The following is a 20619-nucleotide window of genomic DNA, read 5'->3' as shown; positions in this document are numbered from 1 at the left end:
ATAAATTATTTAACCTCACGTTATAATAAGCTGAAGAACTAGTTTTTATGAGAAATATTATATTTTGTTACTTAAACTCACAAGTTATATAAATCGCAATTCGTCAATATTATAATTTCAAAAGACAGAAATCATATATGATAAACGATTTTTAGTTAGCTAAATTTGAAACTAAGCTTAATACTATATGGCATTCGTTAATATAAAATACCTAATTTATATATATATATATATATATATATATATATTATATTATAAATGTTATTTGGTAATGTGATAGATAAATGGGTTGTTGTGTATGAAACTAAAACTACGTATAATAAACTTTAATTAAATTATCTCTAATAACATTTCTTTACATAATAATGAAAAATAAAATAATAAATTGATCAGAATAAAAATATTCAGAAATCGTTTTGAGGGACCACTGAAAGTCTCATCTTAGTTGAGTGACTCCTTGGCTTTCTCCCCATTAGCCTCTCAAAGTATACTATGGAAAATTGTGATGATAAAAAAAATATCAAACGAAGTTCCATAAATGGACGTCTTTCTCCACCTTCAGAAATCATGTTTATTGTTAATTTAAAAATAAATACATACACAATATTGCTATTGTAAAAAAAAAGATCACACATAGATTTCATATATATTATTTTTTTAAATAAAAATTGTTAAAAGCATTTTTAGGGATTATAATTATTATGTTTTACATCAGATGCTAAAATGTCATATTATTATATTAATACTATTAATTGATCACTATAACGATATACTATGTAGTTATTATATATTATAATTACCATCACTACCACTGTACTATAGATATACGTACAATACCTATTCCACTTAATTATTATGTTAGATTGTTAGATATTCACATATCATGTGCTGCAGTATTATTTTTGAGTATACTTAAATTATCTATAATTAATAAGTCAATTGAAAAATGTAATTTAGGATTCTATATATGGTATGTTCAGTACACACCTATATTTTCTCACATAAATGTCCTCGGTTTTGAACAAAACGTTTTTGATTTTGAAATTGTATTTTATACAATTTGACTACTAATATACCTAGTTTGTCTCACATCGATAAAAAATTATTTTATAAATTATCGTATGTATATATCAAGTGATATATTGTATAGGTACTTACCTACCAATCTAGTTTATTATATCATATTTATCATATTATTGTTATCTACCTTGTTATAATTAGGTAAATACGGCGATTATACAAAATGAGAATGACCATAATAACGTCATTCGTCGTGCAGCCGTGCATAATATAATAAATTAAGACTATTTGAAAGATAATTTTGTTATTTCTATATTATTTATACAACATAGTAATAATATATGATAAACAAAATATTATTTGGACATGTAGAATACTCATTAAAACGGTATTTACAATTAATTTCAAACGTACGCACTCGGATATAAAACATATTAACATAGATACGTAGGTGTGTTATCAATCTCAGTGAATTTATGTAAATACGTAACTATAGCATTGATTAAGTATATAGTTAATCAATCAATGACTACAGTTGTATGTTACGGCCGCATTCGGTTAGATTATTACAGTTTATTTATTGAAAATCGATACGATCCTCCATATAATAATGTGCAACACGTGTGTTCAGTGTATATACTATCTAAATAATAATCATAATTGATGTATCATCAGCGTTCGGATATTTGTATTTCCCGTGTTCAATTATATGCAAAACATTATAATATATACTTAAATATTTTATCGTTTCTTCGCGGCGTCAGGATCTCTTTGGAATTATTATCCTGTGGCCTGTATAATAGGTATATACAATATTATATACAGTTGTTGTGACGACCGACAGCTACGTATATCAATGTTATACTTACCATAGCTATATAAATTATATTATTAGTGTTGTACTATATAGCTGCTATACTATAACATAGATAATAATACCTACTATACCGCGATGGTTCAGCCATTCTAGAATAATTTACCCGATGCACGAGCGAGTTAGGTATAATGCGCCTGCAATTCGTTCGTCATCGACTCTGATTATTTTATTATACGTATATCATTATGTTAAAATTTATGCGCGAACCGTTCGACGGGAAAAAATTATGATACGATATATTACGTGTTGAAAAAAAAAACTAATAACGTTTTAAATGTCGCGGAACATTTTGCAACGAAAAAAGTGCAGGAAAATAATTGACATGAATAGGAAAAAAACCCCGAGCACGCGTGAATGATGTTCGGACGAATCGGACGTTTGCAGTAGCAGTGAATTTAGTAAAATATACATTGTAATACAGAGAAACAGAGAGACCTAGACCTAAAATGACCGGTCGCGTTCGACGCTCTTTACATAACATTATTATCAACGATCGTAATAATTAATAATCAAACGAATGAAAGTTGTTCTGGAATTTCTATAATGAATCATCGGACTCCGGTTGAGAGAAAAAAAAATATTAATAATAATAATATAATTAGTGGAACAATTTAAAACGCACGTACCTATTATTATAATATAATACGTATATAATGTATATAATCGGCGGTGACTATTGGTTGACGTAGTGGTGACGGTGGTGTCGGTGGTAGTAATAATATATATGTAGTGGTGGTGATGGTGGTGGAGGAGGTGGAGGTGAAGGTGGTGGCGGCGGTGACTACTACACCTTGTATATAGATTCGGGCGGCGGCGGCGGCGGCGGATCTCTCCATTGAACGGCGGCCCCCCTCCCAATGAGCCGACCCTCTATATAACCCATTTGCCCGCCTCAATTTGAACAGTCTACGCACACCGAACTTCACACGCACGTTGTCCGTTCATCGTTATATACACAAATATAATAATCGGCTGCTCTCCGGAAGTCTTCTCGTCTCTTGGAACTCAATCGTTCTTCCCGGTTTTTCGCTCGACCGCTGTCTTGCTCATTCCGAATTTGATTTTTTCTTTTCAAAAAAAAAAATTCCATTCTCGTCTGCGTCCCATACAACATGACTGCGGAAACGTTCGAAACTATCATGCGCAGAAATAATACGACTCTGGTAGCGGCTCAAGAGGGCCCGACAATGATGGACGCGGTCACCAGCCGCCCCGGCAAGGCTTCCTGCAAGTACAACAAAAACGCGATGCTCATTTTGGCGTTCTTCGCGATGGTGTGTTTGTGCTTGCTGTCTAATGCTGGCGCTGCTGTTGCTCATCAGAGGGTAAGTCGTTCGTAAAATTTAATCTATACATTTTACCTGATATTGTTGTGTGTTTTCGGCTCTCGGTATCCCTCCAAAGTCGATACAATAATAACGTGCGTATTACGGCAGTTTTGTTTGACGCGTATTTGTCGTTGTTTTTACAGAGGGCTATCGCTCCGGCCACCGAGAACGCAACGGCCCCGATCAAAGAATGCCATCAAAATAATCCTTGCGGATGGGCCATCTACGTACCGTTCACCCGCCGTATCGATTACTTCATGAAAAATACGTGAGTTCATCCTGCCATCTCAATGCACTCGTATAGCAAAATATAACGGTCGTTTTAATTAATACAAATTTGCTTGATCACAGATGCATTTGCAACCCGAACTTGGCGTGCTTGAAGACCGACGATGATCTGTCCGTCAACGCGTACGTGTACCGCTGCAAGCCCAGACCCGTGACTACCACGGAAATCACACCTACGACGACCATTTGAGATTTGAGCGAGGGATATTGTCCACAGCGACGAAGTCGTGGCCGACACCACACCAATGGCGCTGCTTCGTTACCACTGGACAAGTGAAGAATTACTAGTTTATTCCTAATACCAAATCTACTTATGTTCCGGAAATTCATTTTTTTTTTTTTTTTTTTTTACTATTTTTTTCTAATTAGACTTAAGTTTTAAGAAAAAGAAATATTTTTTTATGCTATTAAAGCTTTTTTGTAATTTTTTTTTAGGTAATCATACCTATATACTTAAAAAGTAAAATTATTAGTAGTTAATATCATCAAACCTATTTGGTTGTAATCATTTATTCTTATATAATAATTATATTAATGTATTTTTCAATATTACTATATTTTTTCGTACAAATTTAAGGGCATTAGGGAAAATTATTTAACCCAAATAAAAGGCACCATCCTTTAGACTTAATATCACAGTATTTTTATATTTTAATTTTTCATGCTTTAAATATTAAAATATACCTAAGTTTGTAAGAATAAGTTAAATTATTATTTTTTGAGGCTATTGCTACTTAACTATTTAATTTTTTATTACGACTAACATTATTGTAATAATATTTATAATGTTTATCTCGTCGTCATTTAATATGCCGATTAGATCAACGTCTTAATTTATAATTTTTTTTTCAACATACTATTAGACATAATTAAAAAAAACATACTACTGTTGTTTAATAATATTATTATTAATATTTATTTATTATTATTATTATTATTATGATTATTATTATTTTTACTATGTTTATTATAATTATGTCCTCCGGTTTTTTAAATTATTTTATTACATTAATAAAGAAGAAGAGATAAGATTACATTTGCGTCTTATAATTTTTATCTTTTCTATTGAATTTTCTTCCTATAATATGAAATTTTAGTTCGTATTCATTGTTGTATTATAATATATACACATATTATAAAGTGTATACAGAATACAGATAAACATACATACTCGGCACATCAAATGCGTAATACATTGTTATCATTAATCAATGTTTTACTAACGATGTATACAAATATAATATTCTAAAAAATATGTGTGGCCTGAAAAATAATTGCTCGGAAAGTTTAGGAAGGCCAGAACGCCTAGACAACAAGTGAATAGGCATCGAAATGTACTCGCATCGTATTGATAATAATAATATTTTAGAGTAAACACGATATCGCCATACCTATTATCATCGGTTAGCCATTTGAAGTGGTGTCGTACACCTATCTTTTTTCTGTGGCCTTACCATATAGTACAACATAGGTACCGTATGTGCGACTATTATTGTTAGATAATTGTTTTTTCTTTAGCAGTCATTAAAAACTCAATTTTAGTAACTATATACTATTGTTACAATAAACTTAGTTAAAAAAAATAAAAAAAATGTTTAAAAATCGTAACCGATAATTACAGTCACATATGGCATAATTATCATTTATTATTATTATTGGTAGACACATATTAATATTATTATTATTATTATTATTATTATTACTACTACGGCTCTTCTGTCGTCATTCGTCTATCAAATACAAATAGATAAAAATGTATTATTATTAAATTATCAAATACGAATTATTAATGAGTAATGACTCATCGACCAAACAGGTAAGTACAATCACTTATTATTAAACAATAATATGACCTTTTAAACAATAATCTTACTTTTAATTGCATGCAATAGATACGCGTTTATATACTGTAATATTGTATAAGTAGACATAATATATAATAATTGGATGTAACTAATCTATTATAGATTTCAAAAGAAAACAGTTCATCGTGACGTGCGTAAAGACCGTACAAAATAGTTTTTAAATAACATAATTAGTATTACAATTAAATGCGAAGATTTTTTTAATTAAACCGTAGTTTTTGAATAAATAAATTTGGGGTTGTCACTTGACTTTAAATACCTATATTATTACATTTTTTTTTATGCAGCTATATACTATAGCAGTGTAGTGCATTGATAAAAATTTGCTGTCCATATTTTGATTTTCGGGTTGAAGAAATATTATAATTTTTTAACTTTTTCGGTTAGTTTTTTCCTTGCAGCACTATTATAGTAGTCACAAGTTTATAACTGACAAATTATTTTCATGACCTTTTAAGACATCACACTAGTTGCTACATATAAGTACAAAGTACATATTGTAATTCATAGCTTTATATATATATATTTTAAATGTTTTATTCGATTTTCTGTTACAAAAATATGAACAATAAGAACAATTATTAAGGAACTAAATAGATGGTAAAAAAAAAATAGATAGATAAAAATGACAGGTTAAACAGAGTGTAGAAACCTCCCCGTGGAGGTACTGCGATAAGTAGTTCTATGTTAATTATTAAATTATTAAACATATTATTATATTCATTAGTTTAAATACAGGAAAAATTCTTCCTCCAACAACCGTAAAAAAAGCTTGCTCCTTGGTATTTATTATCATATTGTGTTCATCGCATTATTTTCTAAGCTAAGAATCAAAATCAAAATTGAAAATGTGATTACCCATGTATATTTTAATTTATTATAGTTTTAACTTTTTATGGCCTTAAGTTCTTATGTATTGTATACAGACTTGATGTCAGTGCTCAATTTTTTTTTGTCGGGGGAAAGGTTCTCTCAGATAGACGTAAAAGCTCCTCTTATTTTATTTGATACTAATTATTTTCATCAAAACAGGATGTCCTTTTTGTAAAATATTTTTACACACATTTTTTTTTTTAGTTTTGATTTCATAAAATTGTATTGAATATAACATTCAACTTAAATTAGATGAGCTATTATACAAATTATTATTAATAATATTATACAATACAATTATACACGGAATATTATTTTATAATTGTAATTAAAAATATATTAATATTATATATTATGTAGATAAATTACTACTGTCCATAAATGTATATTTTAAATCAAACTTTTTACAGTTGCTATTGGCATATTTTTAAATTGTAATTAATTGTTTTTTAAATTTATGATTGGAGTGTGATTTAGCTGATAGTCCGTATATTATACAATCATTAATCAGTAATTGTTTTAATCAGCATAGATACTAAATAGGCATGTAATATCATAATAATATGTTGGGGTTTATTATAATCGTCGATCGATGATGATCTTATAAGCCCTTTACCCATTTATAATAATTATATACATATAGCAGATGTATGCGTATACTAGTCATAATATATTATTTATTACTTGTATGTGATTTTTTGAGCTCCTGCAGTGAATATAATATAATAAATAAACTGTATCGCTGTGCTGGATCGACATTATGCAACTTTGCCACACTATAAAATACAATATAGTAACATAATCGACAAACACTCTTGCTAAAATCGGAAGCGATGGCGATTTTATCGTCTTCTGCTCTCATACATCCGAAACGTGGGCATTTAAATGATCGTATTACATGTCTATTAATATCATCCAACAGTATAGCCGGCGCTAGAATTTTGATCGTGGAGACGATGTGTAATAATTTATCTGATTTAGATCACGGGTTGACGGCATTTACGCATGAGGTAAATCGTACATGAGTAGTGCCGTAGTAGTAATAATTATAATTATAATTTTGTGATATATACTTTAGTATAGTATGTGCTATGTATAGGTAACCTACTGCAGGTCACTTCTGCAAAAGTAAAATCTTACCGTAATTTCTTAACGTACCTATAAATCAATTTATTTTATCGAGAATTTATATTATACTTATAAGATATTAGATAAAACAAACCGTGTTTGTATGCAAGCATATACCTACGCGTATGAAGTGAATTTTATAGTTTTTAGGGATACCTAGCTTTTCTGAAAATGAACAACATTGCAGCAGGATTTGCATGAACTGCAGATAACATTTTAGAATTTTAGATTCAAGTTCTTTATTCAGTTCATTTTATTTACTCTCATTTCATTATAGATCTGTTTTTAGAGATTATTTTTTTAAAGTTTAAAGTTAAATTCAAAATATGACCATTGAAACTATTTGTTATTGTAATAGTAAGTGTATTGAAAATATAATTATATAATATATTATATAATAAATTATTATCAATTGTTTCGATATTTATGATTTTTAATATTATTTATTAGCTTATTATAAAATTATTATAAATTAAAATAATTTATAGTAGGTAATAGGTATATCGTATATATTCAAACGATGCTCCGTGTCTCACTATTCCACAATAGTTATTAAATATCTAAATAGCTAAAAAAATAATAATAACCAGATTTATATTTTATTTATTTTTGGTTTTCATGGTAATTTCGTATTGTGAGTAAGTTTCGTTAATTTTATTTTACGTTGTACTCTCCACAAAGATATTTTACTTAAATAATAACGCCATGTGATTGAATAACTTGAAAATAAGAAAAAAAAATTTTTTATATAGGTTATAGGTATATTAATTAGTATTCATCTTTATGTGTTTACATCGTTTCCAGAATTAAGAGAGCAAATTATAAAAGAGTATTCATTGCAATTATTGTGTTAATAAAAATTTGTTTTTCATTTTTATATACTATACCTACATTATTTCTGCTAGTTAATTATAACAATATTATATAATCTATTAATAATGATAACAATTTAAATAAACAAAAAATGATTTGATTTTTGTGAACTACGTGCGTGAGTGTGCTATCTTATTTATTGATATAACTTTTATCGTAAAGATCTGTATAGTAATTTCAGAGTCTATAGAAAACAGACAGAAAGATAAAGAAATATTAATTTTCAATAATACTTATTAATACTTTTTGCTATTATTTTGAGTTCGTATTTTAAAATTATTTATTCGCTATTGGTATTGTTCATATATTAAATCAATTATCGCAGAATCTATCAGACGTCGTACAAACGGAAAAGTTATCATGAAATATTAATTATAGATACAATAGATGAATTAAACTGTATGACATTGATATTAAATTAAGAAATGCATGTAAATACTTAATATGTCTTACAATAAAATATTTAAACTATCCTCTTGAGACCGAACTAATTTGGTAATACTGTATATTACTACGAGTTGAATGTTCATTGAAACAGACAATTGTTTTTAAAATACTAGAACCTAATGTTATGTCTATTCCAAAAAAAAAAAAAAAAACATTTTCGTAAACATAATGACATCTGATAAAAATTATCATGCATACATATTTTCCATTCAAAAATCTCTCTAAATTTAGGTTAGGTATTTTAATGGGTCTTATATGTTAGTTTATTTGAGGATAAAAAAGCATCTACTGTAGTCTGTAGTGGACATCAGGTTTCTAACAATACAAAAGTAAAAATTAACTCTGGCGCTAACAGCTAATGTGTTTTTATTTAACAATTGTCCATTATATTTGGACATTGGACCTTAGGAGGCCGTATGATAATAAATTACCAGCATGTACTGAATAATACATAGGTACTGTTACATAGGTACATATTATTGTTATTATTATAAGTAAATACTAAATAGTGATAAGTATAATAACAACTAGTAAACCATGCGTATGAATGGTAAGTTCGATATGCCTCAAGTCATATTTATAATTTATACATCGGTACAGCCTCAGATTTGATCACACACACTTTTAATAAAATATTATATATAATAGACGACAAAAGAATATTTAATAATGACGTCTTATATAAATTGCTTATTTAAAAGATAAACATAACATAATACGTATTATATGCTCGAGACCTAATCGCCAATCGGGTAACATAGTTCGAACAATTAATTAATTGTAATCTGTAGGTAGGTACACAATGAGTTTATTGCGGGAGAAGCGTTCTTATAAATTGTCACCCGATTTTTCGTCCTAACCATGATAACATAATATTATACAAAATAGTTTTAACTCCGTTGTGTCGTCTCACAGGTGGGTTATGAGAGGGGGGGGGGGTTAGAGAGTTCTTAGGCCCGTTTTTTCGTCACGCGTTCTGTACACTGCGTATCAAACCCGTAATTTTTAATTTATAATACGATTGTATTATAATATAATATACATAGATGAAAATGTTATAAGTATTTCAATATAATTAAAATTAGTCAAAGTATAGGCGGATTATAGATGGTAAAAATCGAATATAAGAGTAGTAGGCTACACTGCACATTCCGCGGTCTTACTTTCAGTAATATGATGATACTTCTGTCTAGAAATTATTTTTTTACAGAATTCAAGCCGAATTAACGATCAGGTGACTATTTTCAAGATAATATTATACTTTTACATGGATTTTATAGATCAACAATATACACTCTCTACGGTCATACAATAACATTATGCACAAAATACAATGAATCGTGAATGATGGTTGTATAAAGAGTCGTTATATGGTAATGCGGAGCCTGCAGAACAATATTTTACTAAGTAGTCAGTACGTTGATGATTCATATTGTGCATCTTATACAGAGGGGTGTTTACGTGTTTAGGTAATGAACTACAATAACACTCTGGCAATGACCAGAAGATCTGCAAATTTAAATTATAATACTTTAAAAATAGTGCAGAACTATAGTTTTAGAGATTTTATTATGAAGAAATGAGAAAATTGATTTCTCGCAATTAAATGTACAAACAATTATCTTAGTCTGATGCTTAGTTATACAACGATATTATCCATCGGTGAAGCCAGATTTTCACTACCCCGTATCGTGTCGTTTTTGTGACTTTGATGTTATGTATATTAAATGTCTTTTTTTTTTATTGAACATTTTAGCTTCGACAACATAAGCCATTAGCTTTTGACAATTTGTCAATTAAATTTTTATTTATAAGATTTTACATATTAGTCACTTAAATCTATTTATTATTAGATGCTGTTTTCTACTTTTGATGACTTGAGGAATGATTAAATATCTTGTATAGCTATAAAAGTAAAAAAATCGGGATACCTACATTACCTTCAAGTTGAATATGTTCAACAATTCACAAGTACACCCGGTACACGAAACGGTATTAGATCCGTATATTTAGAATTTTCCGAGCAGAGGCAACAATAAAAACCTCCGATCATAAAAATAAATAAAAATTGTCAATTTAAAAAACAAAACATTTTTCATAATAAAACGAACTACGATTAGAAAAATAACAATTAATATATTTTCGTAATATATTATTGATTAGATTATACTATTTAATAATTATTTAAATATGCAAATTAATACTAATGAAATATTGATAATATTTAAATTATGGCTACGAATTACAACATTTTATGCTATGAATATAGGAATATATAGGATTAAAACAATGAAAATTTAAACTTACTCTATCTCCAATATAATACGAACGTTGCGTGATTTACTATATATTCCTTTGTAGTTTATAGGGATCATTGAGAATCAGATTGGGCGTCGGATGACACAGACAAAACAGTTTCCAAGCTTTCAGCCTCCGAATTGTCTCTTAAGACAGACAAACGGAAAATATCTCATCGGTAAAACCGTATTATACTGCAGGCAACAGGGTAACGTAGACCATGGTATAAATTCTGCAACCGTCGTCAACGTGGTATATTATAATATAATATAATATAATATTATATGAAAAAATGGTACCCATACTGATACTTGCGAGCGGGTAACCGTAATAATTTCCATGTTCCATCGTCACTCGTCGGCATTAATCTTTTTTCTATGGTCGTCGGACTGATACAACACGACTGTCCTCGGCATGTTTTTCACTCGATCAAATCACTATCGTGTTGTTTTCTTCAATTCCGCAATTCTGTATTAACATAATTTGATGTCGCTTGTGTTCTATAATCAATTCTACACGGTACACATAATTAATAAATTATATTGTATAATTGTATATATTATTAGCGTTATGTAATTTTAGGGAGGTAGGTTAACCATACCACCCGATTAAAACAAGATTTTCCACACAGTATTTGGTAAGTGAAAATATTTTTCCTAGGAAATTATGACAATTCTTAATAGCGGAAGGAAATGATATCATCGCCTAGTTCATGTTATCATTTCCTAACGATATCAGGCAATGATGCCATATATATTTTTCTTAGATATTTTAATTTTATCAGTCACAATTATTAATTACCCTGCTATTACACTAATAAATAATCAATGATCAATGATTAATAAAAAATTAAATATATATTTTTTTTAATCACTTTATTAAATTCACTTCGCATTTTATTCAAATCCATTTTAACGAAATAATACGTACTGCACTAAGAAGATAGGCCTACACTACTAAGCGGACCGTGTTGTATGGACAGGTTGGGACACTTTTAATAAAACACGTAAATGGTACGTTAAACATATTATGCGATACCTATGTGATAGCTATGAGTCCATGACATTTTCCAATCAACCATTTTAACGATATCAGTCATTACCCACCTGATATTTTTTTATAGAACACGGACAATATTGACAGCAATGACAGTATAATGTTTTTTAGCATCTCACCGTTCCGAGTTAGTTAATAGTTATGGTTATAATAGCTTTACATTGTAAAGCCACATGACCTGCAACATCATAATCGCCAATGCTTTCGCGTAAGAACCGATACGTGATAACTAGGGCTCGAATGTTTATGCACTAAAACTACTCTAATATAAATAAATAAAACTATAAAATATGTATTTTTAGCCAATAAAAACACAAAAATATGTAAAGTAAAAATAGTATTATTTGATTCAGTAAAACATGTATTAAATTTGTACCTATCTAGATTAGCATTAAATTGAATGAATAGAAAAAAATATGCAATTTCATAAACATCCGAGCCCTAGTGATAACGTTGCCTGAAAAAGTACGGAAATGATGACAATTCCTAGGCGATGATATCATTTCCTTCCGCTATTAGGAATTGTCATTTTCTAAATTGTCGAAATTTCCGGTAACATATATATATATATGTCGCAGCCAATTATATTATTCATTACAAATAGTAAACGTCAATACCTCATACAACACTCGATTGGTCAGTGGCACCGAAATATATAATGACATGACATTGTACATCAAGGGGCCCCCATCATCCCCCCAAGGCCCCAATTTTATAATTAAACTATCATATGCAAATCAAAGCATCTACAAGCAAGTAATGTACATTTTAATCGTATATTTTTTCGTTTAGACTTGTATTCTAGATGCACTTCACTGCAGTAACTTACGGTGTCCCCCCTATCCCCCGTCTATAAAATCTACTACAGCATAATATTATGTCATAGGTAAATCTGTAATCACATAACGTTAGGTACTGCAATTGGTTAGTGGACATATCGTTTTAAACACTGATGCGCCATCGCCGTAAAAGATAGTTGATTCTCTATACACGAGTGGTATATGTTTTTCGTTTTTTGCGCCGTGCCACGCATATAATAGTATAAATTATAATAATAACATGGTTATATATATAGCAAGTATCTATAGCCGTGATAACACTTATAATATTACATCAGTGCTGAATTCGGAGTTTCATTTAAAATTTAAATTCTTAAACGCTTTGCCACCAAGCTTGGGCCAAATGGAATCTACCACACACTAGAGAGTATTAGGCCAAAAAATTTCGACAACATTGTAAATTGCCATCCAAAAGTCTATCGTGACCCATTTTGGAGAAAATTCTATGTTCAATTAATTTAATAGATTATTTGTTTGACGAAAATTATATACATAAGTTTCAAAACTTTTGTACTTTTGTTAAGTTATAAGAAAAAAGGTGGCCGGTGACGATATACCCATTAGCTGTAGAGGATAAAAACCAGTTTTTTGCTGTTTTATCTATAAACTAAAAATTTATTAAAAATCACGTGACTAATGAAAATAAATTGTTTTTAAAATAAATTAAAAAATTATTTTTCAACTTTTTTATCAAAAAATAAAATAAAATAAAAATACATGTAGTCCTTGTCTATGTGAATCTATTAAAAAATCAGATTTATGATATATTTATTATCTCAGGAGATATTGCAATGTATAAATCTTCACGTGACGCCCTATATAACAGGAATATAATGTCTATTTTTAAGTATAATATGAATATGAATGGTAAACATTTGTGAAAAACTGAGGATAAAATTAAAATGTACCGTCTATATACAGATATTGTATTTATTTCATATAGTAACTTTAAATTTGTGTTACAAGAAAATATGATCACATGTTTTTCTATGTCATTAAATAACAAATCATTAATATTATATGTTCTGGTGTTTTGATTTGGTTTTAACCGACATCTACAATATCAATGACTGAATAGTTTCGAGATTTATAATGTGGCCGTTCAAAAATATCAATTGGTAACCCCTGCTATAGGTACTATACCATACTTTATTGCCTATAGAACAAAATTAAACTTAAATTGTAGAGTGAAAATTATACAAATAGTAAAATAACTGTCAAAATGCAAAAAAAAAGTAATACATGCTATTACTTATAACATTTTATTGTCAATTTAACTTTATTAATTTTTCACGTGGTTGTAGATAGTAGTAATTGGTACTTTAAATACATGATTATATGAACAAAACTATTTTTTTGAATTAAGAAAGTGAATATTTAAAACACCTTAACTTCTGTTTAAACTCTGATTTAAATTAATTCTTATAAAGTATAACCACTATGGGGAGAATACATTTTGAAATTGTATTAATTTAATCCCTCAATTTATTTTCAATCATTTAATGCTTGGCATATTATGAAAAAAGTTCTAGGTATATAATATTAAATTTATATATATATATTATATAATTAAAATAAATGCTACTGACATAATGTAAAGCATTTTAATCAGATTGCACTACTGTAGTATAAAAATTATTCAAAAGAAGTAAAAACAATGCATACGTTTTTATAAGGTTTATTAAAGAAAGGTTTACAAATCAAACAATAATAATCAAGTAAAAAAGAAACATCCGTGTATATATTATATTATACATGTGTATTGATAATGGTTGATAACAAGTCATCAATAAATTGTACATATAAATATACAACTCACACTCACACATTGTTATGAAAATTGTTAACTTACAATATTTATAACAACAGACCAAAGTACAAACACTTGTGGTAAAATTTTAAATAAATGCCAATAAGGAAACAAGTGAATAATATATATAAAAATGATTATTTTGGGACACACAATGGTCAATGGTGTCTATTTAGCTGCTTCTGCAAGTTCACGTTCTACAATTTTCCGGTACTCGTTGAAGCCACCTTCAATGCTCTTAACAGTTCCACCACCGCAAACCCATAGTTCTTTACAAACCATACGTATTAAACGTTCGTCGTGAGATACAAGTATTAAACCACCCTACAAAAAATTTTTTTTTAAGATTAAACAATTTATTTTTCTGAGCTAATAAAAAGTAATTAATAATTTAAAATCTACCAGGGTAAGTTATTAAATAAATTGTTAACTTTATTTTAGATTATTTAAATTATTTTTTGGTTATAAATTACTATAAAAGTTTGTTTTTGCTCATTAAAACACTATACATAACTAATTTTCTAGTTTTCTGAATGGAAAATTTAATTATTTGCATTTAAATTTCAACTTGAAGAAATGATGCATAATTGGTTTTGACTAAATAGTACATAATATCTAATATTGAAGTTAACAAACGTAACCCATAGTAAACATAATATTTAGTCGTTTAGGACATTGATCAATATTTTTGTTATAGGAAAGTAAAAAACTGAGGTGATTTTTATAAATAATTAAATGTTAAATTTAAAGTATATCAAGCGGTTGGATTGGTCAGTTTACTGCTGTTTGGTATAACTGTATATTCTATTATATTCTTTAATTTTCTACTAAGTTATCGGTAAAAATACTTTCATAATAACTCAATATAAACATCAACTCCAGACCACCGGAGGTTAGTATCATTCAATGTGTTTATAGAATTACTGTATTAGAGAAAATACAGTGTTTTAATTCTTAAGAGACAATATGTAAATAATAAGTATTTAATAAATCACAATGTAATGAATAACTTGTTAACTCACTGTGTATTTTTGAATAGCTTTGCCTAGAGCTTCAATTGTTTCAATATCTAAATGATTGGTAGGTTCGTCAAGTACTAAAAAATTAGGATTGGACATGCACATCCTTGCAAAAGCTACTCTCGATTTCTGACCTCCAGATAAACTGCCAACACTTTGTAATGCCAAATCACCTGATATACCAAAACCTCCTAATTGACGTCTATATTCTTCAATGGTTTTACCTAATAACAAATTAATAATTATAAATTAATTAGGTATTAATGCTGAGCACCAAATCCGAGTTAGAATCTGTTTAATGCAGATTATGATTCAAATCGGGATTATAAAGCGTTTGAAAACAATAATCAACAATATTAACCATGGTACATATTTGCTATTAGGTGTCTCATAACATTGAGTAGATTGTCAATAGATCTGAAATTGTATATTTGTATTATTAAGGTTGATAGCAATGAAAAAATAGCCGATTATCTCAAAAACAATGAAGCCAGATTGAATCCAAAATTCGGATTAAATAATTGGAATCAGTAATCCAGATTGGACAAAATAACGCTCAGCACTAGACTAGCCAGTCTTGTAAGTATTTTTTAATTTTAATAAATTTAGCCAAACCTGGAAATGAAGATTGTAATAGTTCCACAGAAGAAAGGTTCATTTCCAGTTGATCAACATGGTGCTGACTAAAATAACCAAACTTCAAACTTCGATGTACATTTCTAATACCCGAAGTAGGATTTAAAATGCCCATAATAATTTTCAATAATGTTGTTTTACCAGCTCCGTTATCTCCTACCTAATAAACAAAATAAATAAAATGACCTCATAAGAAATAATAACTATAGGATTATGAGTACGTGTGTATGACAATAAACCTCATAATTTGGTTTATATCGAATATATTGTAAAATTATTGTAAACAGCACTAGCTATTTAGTGAATATAGGATCTTTTTAATCAGTAAGTTAAGTTTACACAAAGTATGCATAGCATATTAGTTCAGTTTACATAAAATAAAAATAATAAATTTTAGTTACATAGCAAAAATTATAGATAAAATAAATAGCTATTTAACTTACAATACAAATTCTGGATTCTAATGTGGCCCCAAGGTTAACATTTTGCAAAACATTGTTACAACCAGGATAAGCAAATGAAATATCATCAAGTTGTAATATGGGAGGTGATAACCCTTCGGTTTCTGGAAATCTTAATACAACTTCTACTTCTTTCTCAATAGGTTTTAATTCTGGTCTAAAACAATATTATATTATGAAAGGTTAATTTATTATTTACAAGAAAGCTTACATAATAATAAGACTTACAATTTTTCAAGCATTTTAATTTTACTCTGGACACTGGAAGCACGATTAGCATTGTACCTAAATCTATCAATAAACTCTTGAACATGAGCTCTATGAGCCATTTGCGCTTCAATTTCTCGTGTTTGATTTTTAAGCTTCTCATTTTTGGTTTTATCAAACATTTCATAATTACCTCGATACGTATCAATGCGCTAAATATATAACATTTATCAATTTTAGGCAAAATAGAAACAATTTAAATGTGAAACTACCTGTGAATGAAGGTGTAATATGTCAGTGGGTACAGTATCTAAGAAATGACGATCGTGAGATACTACTAGTAATGTACTTTGCCAAGTTTGTAAATAATTTTCTAACCAGATAATTGCTTTCATATCCAACATGTTTGTAGGTTCATCCAGCAATAACAAATCTGGCCTATTCAAATTAAAATTAAAAAAGTAATATTATTTATTGATGAACTTCAAAACTAATTTGTAAATAGCATTTTACTAAAACTTAAAATAAATTTAAGTAGATTCAATAGCACAACTTTTTGAAGGCCAAACTAAATTTTTTGTAGATTGTAGATAGGATCATTAATAAGTCTAATATTCAGTTTGCATATTAATATTTTTGATGATTTAAAGATACTTACTTTGAAAAAAGGGCCCTTGCAAGGGCTAAGCGCATACGCCATCCTCCAGAAAAATGTTTAGTAGCTTTTTTTTGCATATCTGGGTTGAAACCCAAACCATCAAGTATGACACTTGCACGAGCAGGGGCTTTATCAGCCTCTATGGCACTTAATTGCATATATATTTCACTTAATTCAGAAGATAATTCAGCACTAGCCGTAGACCTAAGAACAATAGATATTATAAATATAATTGTTTTTTTAAATCATGTAATTTTAAAGTTAACTTATTGTTTTACCCATTAGCAATCAATGTGTTAATTTCTTTTTCTCTAGTTAACAAACGATGTCGAACAAAATCACACTGCAGCACAGATTCTAGAGCAGGTGTATCATCACCAACAACTTCTTGTTCGACATGTAGTATTGATATATGAGATGGGATTCGTAACTGACCACTATATTAGTCAACATAAATAATACAGTAAACGCTTTGAATTATAGTAAAATAATTTCTAATTGATATATTAAGTATAATTAACATTTTAACAAAATATGTTATCAATTGTTCTATGAATACAATATTTAGTTCCAAAATGTTTTTGGTTGATTGATACTTGATTAATAATTTACCGTCATGCCAATATGGGTTAATCAGAAATAACCGAGATTTAAACATATAGTTATTTATGTAACTCAAAAATCTTAGCTAAGTCTTGAGTAATGAATTATACTAAAGCATAATAATTAATAATTAGTCATAAGCCAAATGGCATTTAAAAATTTTGAGGGCTGAAGGAAATGATTGGGGAGGAACTACTAAAATGTTTGCGCCCATGAATTTAAATTTAAAATTAGATCAATTAAATAATATTAAGTTATGATAACTGTATAGTAAATCTTACCCTGAAATCATTCTTAATAGTGTAGTTTTTCCAAGACCGTTTCTTCCGACTAAACCATACCTTCTACCATATGCTAGAGTTACATCTGTATTCTGAAGTAATATTCTAAAAAAATTATTATTTAAGTTCAATAATTAAAATTGAATATCATCAAAATGTACTTAAATATTTACATTAAATATGTATAGGTACCTAAAGGTAGATAATATTAATATAATATCAGTTAAGTTCAATGTATTAAATTAACATAGAATTTTATATACCTTTCTCCATAAGCAACATCGAAATTTTCTATCCTTATATCTTGGGCTCGATTATTTCCCTTAGCTTCTAGTTTTGCTTCTTTTTTACTTGTTACTTGAGAAGCAGTAGCAGTATCGCTTTTACTATTTACTACGCTCATAGTTCCTACACCTTTAACTACTTGCTCAGTCCGTTTATCTTGTTTTTGTTGCAATTTTGCTTGAGCTTTTTCCAGTTTTTTTTTGTCCACTTTCTTAAGAAAATTAAGCAACACATAAAAATAAATACTATTATTAATAATAGGTTACCAAATAACAATTAGTTTTCATATTGTGCTTTCTTTAAGCACAGGTATAAAATACAAATGTAATAACATACCAGACTATCATCTCTCGAATTCACCCATATACTTTTGATTTCCATGTCGTTGTCTTCCAGATCTGCTGCCATTGAAGCCAAATGCACAGGAGCATCGAGAATTTTTGTATGTCCATTTCTTATTACATTATCATTAGAATGGGGACGCATGAAATTTAATAATTTTGAACAGATTCCTCTAAAATAATAAATTCAACATCACAAGTATTCTCAACGTGCAATATTTAAAAGCAATTATTATTCTAATTTCTTATGTTGTACCTGATATCTGATTCGGTCTTATTTGCTATTTCCTGTAATACTTCACCGATTGCTTCAAATATATCTTCAGAATCATGGAAGTCTTCAATTCCATTTTGTAGAACACCTGTAACCGTCAAGAAATATACATGGATAAAAATGAATATAAAGCATACAATTTCTTCAAGTTTACAATAGAATTATACATACAATATTAAAGGCGAATTATATTTGCACAAGTTATTAGTATCTTACCTTCTATGTATTGAAACATCTCTACATCAATAGAGGGGAATTCGGTTTTTATAAAATCTTTACAGTGATCCATCGCTTACTAGCAAATTATATCTAATTTATAAACTAATTATTCTATAGTTTATTTTGAGTATTAACGGACATGTGTTTGGCATACTTTCGAAGTACGGACATGTAAATGTTTGTTTTGAAATAAAATAAACGTAATTAAACAATATTCATGATGTTGAACATTGTTGAATAATACAGTCCAATTTAATCTTTTTATTTGGAAACTAATCAAGTAATCAATGCCCAATGAGACTATACACTATAATGTTTTACTGTCATCTGTCGGTTTGTCCATTTAGCAGCAGCTGCTGCTGGAGCTATAGTCTGTAGCTCCTATCACAAATCAAGCTGTACAAACTAAAATTTTAAAATTATCGTTATTTATGACTGGAATCGTGTCAATGGCTACACTGATGAGATTTGTGGCGGGAGCTAGAGAGCCTCGATATAGCGGGAGCCATGACGTGTCACCGTGAAACCATTCACTCAATATTCAAGTGCGATTTTAAAAAATCAAATGATTTAAACTGATGATTTGAAATTTTGAACTTTAGAAGCATTATTCGAGTTTTTTGATGCATACTAGAAGATACGTGAAAATGCATCTCTGATCTCTATGAAGTTTATTAAAACGTTATAGTACTGCGTGTTTGTATAGTATTTAGCTAAGCGTATATACATTTTCTAGATACCAATTTTTAAAAGAATCAACAATAGAACTTCACTAAATCTTAAGGCTTCCGTCAAATAACTGTGGAAAATCTATCCACTCATGCAAAGTAAGCAGTGTCAGCCCGTAGATAGACAGGTATTGAGTATTATATTATAATACCTACATCATGTGACATGTATAGCATGTATACCTTTAATCATATTTGAATTTAA

The 20619-nt window shown here is 28.7% G+C and overlaps 2 protein-coding genes and 1 long non-coding RNA gene across 3 annotated transcripts; 2 read left to right on the top strand and 1 right to left on the bottom strand.

Annotated features, from left to right (window-relative positions):
- Positions 1-2784: 2784 nt before the first annotated feature.
- On the top strand, positions 2785-4123 carry LOC107173513 (uncharacterized). The gene is made up of 3 exons (XM_015524079.2): positions 2785-3222; positions 3369-3493; positions 3577-4123. Exons 1-3 carry the CDS (start codon positions 3010-3012, stop codon positions 3701-3703), a joined length of 465 nt encoding a protein of 154 aa, XP_015379565.1. The 5' UTR covers positions 2785-3009; the 3' UTR covers positions 3704-4123.
- Positions 4124-5263: 1140 nt separating this feature from the next.
- On the top strand, positions 5264-16343 carry LOC149058096 (uncharacterized). The gene is made up of 3 exons (XR_016190443.1): positions 5264-5329; positions 15979-16086; positions 16166-16343. It is a non-coding gene; the product is annotated as an uncharacterized LOC149058096 (long non-coding RNA).
- Positions 14555-20007, bottom strand: LOC107173496 (ATP-binding cassette sub-family F member 3). The gene is made up of 13 exons (XM_015524057.2): positions 19684-20007; positions 19450-19555; positions 19189-19366; positions 18831-19063; positions 18568-18672; positions 17962-18120; positions 17684-17887; positions 17298-17463; positions 17047-17237; positions 16801-16975; positions 16337-16517; positions 15725-15945; positions 14555-15026 (listed from the first exon to the last, which is right to left on the bottom strand). Exons 1-13 carry the CDS (start codon positions 19754-19756, stop codon positions 14871-14873), a joined length of 2148 nt encoding a protein of 715 aa, XP_015379543.1. The 5' UTR covers positions 19757-20007; the 3' UTR covers positions 14555-14870.
- Between the last annotated feature and the right edge of the window lie 612 nt (positions 20008-20619).

This window comes from Diuraphis noxia, unplaced genomic scaffold, assembly GCF_037042655.1.
Source record: "Diuraphis noxia isolate RWA-SAM2 unplaced genomic scaffold, SU_Dnox_SAM2 contig0002, whole genome shotgun sequence".
NCBI lineage: Eukaryota > Metazoa > Arthropoda > Insecta > Hemiptera > Aphididae > Diuraphis > Diuraphis noxia.
Note: the sequence above shows the minus strand (reverse complement) of the source record. Positions and strands in the feature narration are given on the sequence as shown.

What these genes read in the sequence shown, in the direction of transcription:
- LOC107173513 (XM_015524079.2), top strand. Translation starts at nt 3,010, where the DNA reads ATGACTGCGGAAACGTTCGAAACTATCATGCGCAGAAATAATACGACT. An exon ending in CTGCTGTTGCTCATCAGAGG is followed by an intron (nt 3,223 to 3,368) that starts GTAAGTCGTTCG and finishes TTGTTTTTACAG; the next exon opens with AGGGCTATCGCTCCGGCCAC. An exon ending in GATTACTTCATGAAAAATAC is followed by an intron (nt 3,494 to 3,576) that starts GTGAGTTCATCC and finishes GCTTGATCACAG; the next exon opens with ATGCATTTGCAACCCGAACT.
- LOC107173496 (XM_015524057.2), bottom strand. Translation starts at nt 19,756, where the DNA reads ATGGATCACTGTAAAGATTTTATAAAAACCGAATTCCCCTCTATTGAT. An exon ending in AAGACCGAATCAGATATCAG is followed by an intron (nt 19,367 to 19,449) that starts GTACAACATAAG and finishes TTATTATTTTAG; the next exon opens with AGGAATCTGTTCAAAATTAT. An exon ending in GATGTTGCTTATGGAGAAAG is followed by an intron (nt 18,673 to 18,830) that starts GTATATAAAATT and finishes TAATTTTTTTAG; the next exon opens with AATATTACTTCAGAATACAG.